A 9,304-nucleotide genomic window follows, 5' to 3' on the forward strand; every position below is an offset into this window, starting at 1 on the left:
AGTCGGTTGCCATGCCCTCCTCCAGAGGATCTTCCTGGCCCAAGGATCGAACCTGCGTCTACTGCATTGCAGGCAGATTTTTTACGGCTGGGCCACCTGGGAAGCCCACATAACACCCCCCACCACCACCACACACACACACACAGACGCATTAGTCTCCTTCCCATCCAAACAAAACATCTAGTGGTTTAAAAAAAAAATAGTAACTTTCAAAACCAGGGAATTGAAATGCATCTTTAGCCCAGTTTCTCAGAATACAATCTTACATCTTAAGACATCAATTTGGCACAGACTCCACCATCATCACAAGCAAATTCGTTCAAGTAAAACTTTCAAGTGTGTCCGCAGGCTGCATCCTCATCTATTAAATAACAACGTAGAATAACATTTTGATCCCACACGCTCCACCCCACCGTCCCTCAGCGCCTCCAACAGCCGGGACCCCTTGCTCCAGCGGATCCTCCCGAGGTGGGCAAGGGCGCTGCCGCCTAGGCAAACCTACAAGTCTCCTGTTTTCAGCAGCCCCCTCCAAGCCAGGACGGGGCTCCTTGCTGCGAGGACGTGACGGTTGTCTGAGAGAAGCAGGAAGGGTTGGGGGTGTGTTCCGTTGGCCTGGGCTGAGCAGCCGGCTGCCAGGTGGGAAGGGCTAGCGCAGGGAAGTCAGGGGTGGAGCCCTGCACGCATCCGTCGTCGGTCCGCACCCGGTCCTGACAGCCTGAGCTCAGAGCCCAGCCGCCGGCGGGGACGCTCACGGCCTCCGCTCCCTCCCCGGGGCGGGGGCTAGGCTCGGCCTCCCCGGTCCCGCCGCCTCTGCTGCCTCCGCCGCCGCTGCCGCGTGGAAGCGGCCCTGCCCGGGGCGGGAGGCCTGGCCTGGCCGCCGCGCAGCCCGGCCGTGCCCAGGAGCAGCCGCACCATCTCGTGGTCCTTGCGGTCCAGCACGCGGGGCAGGAAGAGCGAGGACTTCTGCGTGCGGCGTGTCTTGAAGCCGCGGCGGGGCCGGCCCTTGCCGTTCACCGACACGTACCACAGTCTCTCGGCGCTGGGCTGCCGCCGGGCCCCGCGCCCGCCGGGCGCCGTGCGGTACAGCCGGGAGGCGTAGGTGTTGTAGCCCAGCTCGTGGATGCGCTCCACGAACTCGCACTCGGCGTTGTAGCTCTCCTGCGGGGCGGACGGGGGCCAGGGTCAGCGCACAGAGCCCCCCGAGGGCGCAGGCGCGGAGGGGAGCCCTGAGCCCTGGTCTGGGCGGCCTGGGGTGGGGGGGCGGGGGGTCCCGCCCCCGGGTCTGGACGGACAAACGCAGAATGAAAAGAGATTTTGTCAGGGTCCCCCGCGGGCTTCTGTGGCGTGTCTCCAGGTTGGGGGCTGGGCAAGGGGCAGGTACGGCTTAGGCCAGCCTAGGCTCCCGTCCCCGCTGTAGGTGGACAGACATGCCAAGCCTCTCCCTCCCCACACTGTGCCAGGGGGCAGGGTGGGGGCGCAGGGGAAGCTGGCCAGCAGGACTGGCCTTTTCTCCGGGGACTGAGATGAGACGAGAGACCCTCAAGGCCCCTCTCCATCGGCAGAGGGGGGGATGCAGGCGGCCCAGTGGGCCACAGCCCCATTCCCGGGGGCCACAGACTGTTCGGGGCCAGACTCACGGACCGGGCAGCTTAGGGTTCCTGAGGACCTCAGGAAGCAAGATGGGAAGCGCCAGCCATCTATCTCTCTCTGGTGACTCGGGAGCCCAGAGGCAAGGCTGGAGAGTGTCAGGGGGAGGACCTCCCCCCATAACCGCAGCCCCTAGAGAGTGTCAGGGGGAGGGCCTCCCCCCATACCCGCAGCCCCTCCTCTCTGCTCTGAAACCCCTCAGTGGATGCTTGGGGCTCTTCTGGTCTACATTCGGACGCCACTGCCCAGGATTTTACAAAGGGGGAAACTGAGGTCCGGAGATCTGATGCTCCTGTGGCCTGTGCCCACCCCCTGCGTGCAGTGGGGCCCTCTGGGGTGGGTGGGAGGGCTCAGGCAAACCTGCCCCACCCCCTGGCCGGACACACTGCTTCAGCATCTTACACCTGCACACTCCACCCGGCCCTGCTCACAGTGAGTGTCTGTGAAAAACTCAGCAGCTAAACCAGCTCTCCTCCCAGGCCCCTCTGTCCTGGAGAAAGTACCTCCTCCCGGGCTGAGGCCCATCCTGCAGGAAGCCTGGTGGGTTTGCTCTCTGCTGGGACACCTGGGGGGCCATTGAAGGGACACAGTGCTGTGAACCTCAAGAGCAAGGGGCTCAGGCCCTACGGGAGGGCTTCTTGGGGGCGGAACATTGTTTGCACCTTGAGGGGGCTCCTGGATGTGGGGAGGCTACAGATAAGGGGCGGAGACGAGCTAGAAAAAGGCATCACAGATGCACCAGGACAGAAGTCTGCAGTGCCTGTCCGGCCCCCGCGGTCCCACCCCAGACCCTGATCCCTAGGGCCCCTCCCCAGAGCCACCCCCACCGTGGGCTCCAGCTGCTCAGATTCTACTCCTTGCCATCACCCTCGTCCTCAGGGAGGCTGCTTCTCCTTCTCAGCTTTGCCAGCTCCTGGCGCTGCTCCAGAAAAATCAGCCAGGGCTGGGCAGACGTGAGGACCAAACAGAGATGCAGGCACCCTCCCAGTGGGGAGGGCGTGTCCCCATGGGGCAGGAGGGGGCAGAAGGGGGCAGGAGGGGGCAGAAGGGGGCAGGAGGGGGCAGAAGGGGGCAGGAGGGCATGTTCCATGGGGCAGGAAGGGGCAGGAGGGAGTGTTCCTGTGGGGCAGGAGGGCATGTTCCCGTGGGGGCAGGAGGGGGCAGGAGGGGGTGGGGGGGGCAGGGAAAGCATGGGGTCGGGGCTGGGAGCAGCAGGGCTTGTTCTGGAGAAGCCAAGGGGTCCAGAGTCTGAGTGGGGACGGGAGCCGTGAAGTGACGGTGGGAGGAGGAGGCAGAAGATGGTCTGGGCTCTCCACTGTGAGCTGAGCTAAGGAATCTGGGGGATAATCTGGGGGCGATGGGGCGTTCCTGGAGGCCATCACGTGAGTGGGTTTGCAGTTTAGGGAGATCACTGATCAGGCTCCTAGCACAGACTGTGACGTATGGTAAGTGCCCAGGACCCCGAGGGATGAAAGAATGAATGCCAGGTGGGTGGAAGGAAAGAGAGGTGGATGGATGGGTGTTGGTGGATGGATGTGTGCATGGATGGATGGATGGACGGAGAGATGAATGGAAGGAGACAGGAGGGAGGGAAGGGGGGTGTGGACTGGAGGATGGAGACCTGGAGGCCGGTAGCTGGGTCGCAAGATTGCTGTGATGGTCCAGCTGGGCGATGACGAGGCCCTGAGTTATAAGGGCACAGGGGTTGGGTGGAGGGAGGCAGAAACTGAAGTGAGGGATTCAGGAAGTGTGTTCGAGGACTTGGAGATGGGCTGAACGTGTGGCTGAGAAAGAAGCAGGTGTCTGCCACTACTCCCAGCTGATCTTGGGTTTGAGTGAGTGCCTGGTGGGGTAACAACTACGGCAGGGGAGTCAGGGGAGCTGCTGGATTCAGTTGGGAGTGTGCCCTCTGCCAGGGTGGTCTCTGAGCTATCAGGACATTTGGGGGGACCTATAACTCTGAAGGGAGAACAGGACTGGAATTGGGAGCTGTCAGGGTGCAAGGGCCGCTGACCCAAAGAGTGGATGAACTAGTCTGGAGGGTGAGAAGCAAGGTGATGGCAAAGACCAGGGACTCAGATAGTCAAGAGGCAGGGCAGTCGGAGCAGCACTCACGGGCAAACTGGGGGCTCCCGGGACGGGGACAAGGGGTGACAGGAGCGGCATCTGGGCTGCCTCACCTTTCAGCTTATCTGCAACGTAGTGAGACCTCCCATGCCAGGAGCTCTGCCAAGTCCCACCCCACCCAGCTAGACTGCTGGGCTACCCACGTGGGACCAGGAACCTCTCCTCCTCCATCCCCGAAGCCAGAGCTGCCAGCTCTCAGAGACGGAAGCCACAGGGAGACTCTGGCCCACGGGGCACGCGTAATTCTGCCCCCCAGGGTCGTGGCCTGGGTCTCCCACAGGAGAGATGGCAACGGCCAGACGCTTCCTCTCCTGATTCCAGCCCTACCTGCCTCCCTGTGTAAACTTGCCCAGCGTGAACAAAGGCCGCCCCTGGTCAGTAAGACCTGCACAAGCTCGGCAGGCCAACAAGTCCTCCCCTCGCCACCAGGGATGGGAGTGCCTGTGGGGGGTCCAAGCCCATTTCAGGAACAGAAAGTCAGTTTTGCTCACTCCGCACCGAGGGCGAGGCTTGGAGGGGTCTGGAAAGCCACCATCCACCTCAAGAAAAAGTCAGACCAGACCCTGGGCTGAGGGCATGTGTTCATAAACCGCACTTGGTGTTTACGTCCTAGAAGGACGTATAAAGGAGGCTGGGCACCCAAGGGTCCCTCTTCCCAGACACAGACTCCCCTGGGTCACAGAAAGCAAATGGGTATCTTCCTACTTCTGCATTTCCTTTAGCCAAACCGTGAAAAATCTGTGATGGAAAAAAACCGCTTAAAGGAGGACTTCCCTGAAGTTCTTGACAGTGCTTTGCCTGACTTCAGACAGGCGGGGAAATGTCGGTGTTTCCCCTGCAAACGCAACCAAACGGAGGAGACGGTCCTCGCCTGCTTCGTCTAGGTGAAGGATGGTGGGTGGGAAGCCTCTCACTGCCCAGGGAGCATCAGCTGAATTGCATGTAATGACTAGTTGGAGCTAGGAAACTTCCTAGTACATGTATTTTACTCCATGTATGACCCGCCCCTGGGGGATGGACACCACCAACGCCCACAGTCACAAGACCCCTTGTTCTGTAGAGACCCAGATGGTACAAAGGCTGGGCTCCAAACCTACGTGCCTGGGACACGGGCCCCGTTTCCCTTCCTCTTGGTTCCCTCCTACTGACTCCCAGCTCTTGCCTTTCCGCCCTCTTCCTCACTCCACTCCCAGGAGAGCTCTGTCGGGGTGAGCCCACAGAAGACCTTTTGCCTCCTGGACACCCTTGCTTCATCCCCAGGCTCACTAGGGTCCGTTTATCTTGGTAGAAACTTGGGGCACAACCTCTCCTCTCCTCTCAGCTACCTTGAAGGTGACCACAGAATCCGTGAGGAAGCGTTCTCTCACCCCACAGCACTGGAGAACTTAAGATATGTCTACCCCGTCAGCTGGCAGCCGCCTCTAAGCAGACTCGGGCAAAAGAGTGCCGGGCGGGGAGCCGTGGGACCTGGGGTGCTGGTCCCGGCGTGTCCCCGGACAGAGCGTTACGCTGCCCATGTCCCTGTATGCCCTCCGATGTGATGTCCAAGGGAGCCGGCTGCTCTGTCTGTGCCCCGCCCCCAACACGAGCCCCTGGACTCACCGAAGCGTAGAGCCGTCCCCTCTTGTTCATGGCCAGGTACCGCCCGGAGAAGAGCCCCCTGATGGCCACAACGCCCACCTCCACCGCCGTTATCTCCAGGATGCCTGTGAGGAGTTGGACAGCCCATCACCCCCTCTGCTTCCCACAGAGCCCGGCAGGGAGGGCTGAACACCCCGCTCCCCTGCGCCAGCTCGGGGAGGGGAGGGGGGGCTGAGGACAACCTGCAATGAAAGGGGGTGACTTTGGACGTTCGGGAGAGGGAGAAACCCCTGGGTGGGAGGTGCCGCACGCACGGGGAACACCAGGGGAGGCGTCTGCAAGAAGGCAGACCTGGGAGGGGGGGAACCGGTACTTCCCCACGCTGGACGGGGGCCCCCTGGAGCCTCTCCAGCACTTGTGAGCTAGTCTCATGATGGGCTGGCCAGACACACCAGCTGAGACTGCGGGCCAGAGGGACTTGCCCAAGATGGCACACAGGTGTCTGAACTGCGATTCAAACCTCTTGAACGTGGCTGTGTCTGGGCCCACTGGAGTGCCCCAGGGGGGCTGGGAGGGGGAGCTGGACCTTTGGCAAGGAGAATTGATAACGGGATCCACCAGTGGATTGAGGGTGCCACCCAAACCCACTGGCAGGGTACGTGGGTGGGAGATAATTGTTTCGAGCCTGTAGGGTGTTGGCAGGGAGCTCACAAAGGGAAGCCACCTGCGTTCACCCACTCCCCACCCAATGGAAGAAAGTTTCAATCTCCCCTAACGCCTTCTGTTAGGACAGAGGGCACTTTTCTTCCCACTGGGGAGCCTGCAATAAAGCTCCACGTGGGGCCACGGTGCCCCTGGGGTAACAGCCGGTGCCCTCTCCAGGGGGCGCCTCTCCGGTCCAGCGTCCAGCCCCCGGCACCTGTCAGCGCTCACAGGGCCAGGCCGCCGGCCGCCAGAGGCTTGCCCGGAGCGTGCGGGGGCCCGGGGGTCACAGGATGCCGGCCTCTGGGCTCTCTGGGGCGCAGGCTGGGAGGATTCCCCCCGCCCCGCCCCGTCGCGCCAGCCAAAGCGCCCGCGTCTGGATGTGGGACCAGCGCGGCTCTGGGCTGCCCGCCTTGATGCCTCAAAAATTTGGATGCTCTGCGACTCCCGGGAGGGGAGACTGGATTTGGACAGAACCGAAGAATCGCTACCAGGCGGGCGCAGGGGCTTTCGCAGTCCTGTCCCGCGCGCAGTGGACGCCCTGGTAACATTTGGCTTCCACCGCGCGGCTCCGGAGGCGTCTTCCGAAGACGGCTTCACCGGACCGCGGCTTTCCTGGAGGAAGCAGAGTTTTCCGGCCGCCTCTGGAACACACCGCGCCTTTTCCTGCGCCCGGGTCGGGGAGGAGGAGCAGATCGCGGGGCGCAGCGGAGGACCCCGATTCTCTGGCCACACACCCCGCCCACTGAGCTCCTGCCCGGCCCCGAGCTCGGGTCTCCAGCTCCTCACCGAGCGGAGCTGCGTCGAGTCCCCACGGCCCTGCGCTCCTCCTCGAGAAAGGACTCCGCACGAGCCCGGGTCCGGAGGAGCCAAACCTTGGGACCTCGCGGGACTCCGGTTCGAGCGCAGTCCGGGCGCGCGGGTTCCGGCTGCGGGGCGGGGTGACAGTGTGCCCGCGCCCCCAGCACGAGGCGGACATCCCTGCGTGCTCCTGAGCCGCATCCCGTGGCGCCCCACCCTGCGACCCGGGAGCTCATCCCGCCGGTCGCTCTGAGGCCGAGGGCAGAGGCGGGAGGGCTGGGGATTCCGGTCTGGGGACAGGATTCTCTATCCTTGCGGGCGCCTCCCGGGAGCCCCAGGAGCCCGGCTCTGTCGGGCGAGCTTCTTCCGCGCAGAGGCTGCGCGCCGGGCGGCCACCTGGGCGGCCGCGAGCCGGGAGGGCGGACGGGATGGCGGAGCGCCCCGAGGTCGGCAGGAGGAGAAGGGGTCGAAATAATAAAGAGGACGATAAATGCCTTGTCCAGGGCCTTTTTTCCGAAAAACTCAAAGGGCTCAGATTTGTCAGGACCACCAAACCCAACCGAGCGGGGAGCCCCCGGACGGCCTTCCTCACACCTCCTCGGACCAGCGGGCGGCGGGGCGCGTGGGGCAGCGACCAGCCGGGGCCTCTTCGGACGTGACCCGTTCCCCACCCCCCCGACCCTCCCCAGCTCCCCTCTCTTCAGCTCCCAGACGTCGGGGGAGCCCAGGGGACCTCGGCGGTCTCCCTCTGGCCACAGCGGTGGTCCGCGTCCCCGGGCGGGCCCCCTTGCCTCGCCAGCCCCCGCGCGGGCACCGCTCCTTCCGGGGGCGCCGACACTCACTGTAGGCGCTGTTTTCCAGGCTGCCGTTGACGCGGCCGCTCGGGTGCAGCTGGAGGTGGTACTTGGTGGCGCAGTAGAGCTTGCGGCGCCTGGGCGCCCCGCCGAGGTGCTCGTAGACGCCGCCGCGGCCGCCCGCATCCCGCCGCGGCCGCGCCCCGGGGCCCGCGGCCGGCCAGCCGGGCTCCAGCAGGCTGAGCAGCAGCAGCCAGATCAGGTCCATCGTGGCATCGCGCCCGCCCCGCGGCGGCGGCTGCAGCCTAGCGCGGCGCCCATGGAAGGGACGGCGAGCCGAGCCGAGGCGAGGCGCTCGGAGCCCGCTCCCGCGCCCGGCTGTGCCGACTCCGACTCCGCGGAGCGGGGGAGGGGAGGGGAGGGGAGAGGAGCGGTGGGTGCGAGGGAGGGAGAGGGAGACACACAGAGAGAGATCCTTTAATTTTCACCCCGAAACGGGTGAGATTTCCGTTGCTGCGCAAAGAGCTGAAAGAAAAGACGGTTCGGCAACAAAAGGCCGATGCGGTCCCCAGGCGGAGGCGCAGGAGGCGCGCGAGGGGCGGGAGGCCGGGCGGGGTGGAGAGCCGGGGCAGGGCGCGGCGTCCGGGTCGGGCGCCCCCCGCGCCCGCTCGCCCCCCGCGTGCCGCCGTCGAGCCGTGGCTCTGCTCCGCCGCGCGCCCGGAGCCCGTGCGCCTTCCCGGTTCTGAAAGGTCCCTTCCCCGCCCCCTCCCCCGCCCCTCCCCCAGACCAATTATGCCTCCGAAAATTATAGACCGAGGCCTCGAGGCGGCCGCCCCAGGCCCTGTCACCCCCTCCCGCCCTCCGTCAATCCCCTGGCACAATGGGAACGCCGCCGATGACTGATGTCCGCGAATACAACTTGCGGGGCAGTCGCGCTGACAAACGCCCATTAAAGGCGGCGCATAATGAAGGGGGCCCGCGGAGCACCGCGGAGGGGCGGGCCCTGCGCGCGGGCGCGGGCGCGCGTGGGGACCCCGAGGTTCTGACTGCGCCCAGGGCTGCCCATTGGAGCCAGGACGCTGCCCTCGGCAGTCCGAGGCTTGAAGGTGCTTTATCCCCTCACGCCATCCCAAGAACCCAGCACATGGCGGGAAGGATGAGGTCGGCGTTTGGAGCGGCCAGTCTCAGGAGCGCGCCAGAGAGGGGGTTGGGGCTGTAGGAGGACGACGGTGGAGCCAGAGAAAGGGGCACAGAGACAGACAGCCCTGGAGAGCAAGAGAGACAGACGCAGCTCAGAGAACAGGAGAGAACAGAACAGAAAAGAGAGAGACCGAGAGACAGAGATGGGGGCCCAGAGAGCTGGGGACCGACGCCTCGAGAAAAGCGTGGGGAGCCTGCTAGCCACTGAGAAGGGAGATGAGCGGAAACTGGCAAAGGCGGGTGGGCATCCCCGCCAGGTGGGTTGGGAGCAGCCATGTAGATGCCCCTGCACCTGGAGGGGGCCCCTCCCCTCGGGATCCCAGTGAAGAGGGGCTGAGGATGGAGTGCTGGGAAAAGCCACATCCTCACCCCCTCTCTTGCTCCCCTACCCACCCACCCACCCACTATGTGCTCCTGCAGCCCCCTGCCCAGCATCTGATACTGACACCCAG

The 9,304-nt window shown here is 64.6% G+C and overlaps 1 protein-coding gene across 1 annotated transcript; it reads right to left on the bottom strand.

Moving 5' to 3' along the window:
- Window positions 1-219: 219 nt before the first annotated feature.
- On the bottom strand, window positions 220-8,198 carry FGF3 (fibroblast growth factor 3). Its single transcript, XM_020900361.2, has 3 exons — window positions 7,701-8,198; window positions 5,377-5,480; window positions 220-1,158 (listed from the first exon to the last, which is right to left on the bottom strand). Exons 1-3 carry the CDS (start codon window positions 7,918-7,920, stop codon window positions 781-783), a joined length of 702 nt encoding a protein of 233 aa, XP_020756020.2. The 5' UTR covers window positions 7,921-8,198; the 3' UTR covers window positions 220-780.
- Between the last annotated feature and the right edge of the window lie 1,106 nt (window positions 8,199-9,304).

The sequence above is a fragment of the Odocoileus virginianus genome, chromosome 28, assembly GCF_023699985.2.
Source record: "Odocoileus virginianus isolate 20LAN1187 ecotype Illinois chromosome 28, Ovbor_1.2, whole genome shotgun sequence".
Taxonomy (NCBI): Eukaryota; Metazoa; Chordata; class Mammalia; order Artiodactyla; family Cervidae; genus Odocoileus; species Odocoileus virginianus.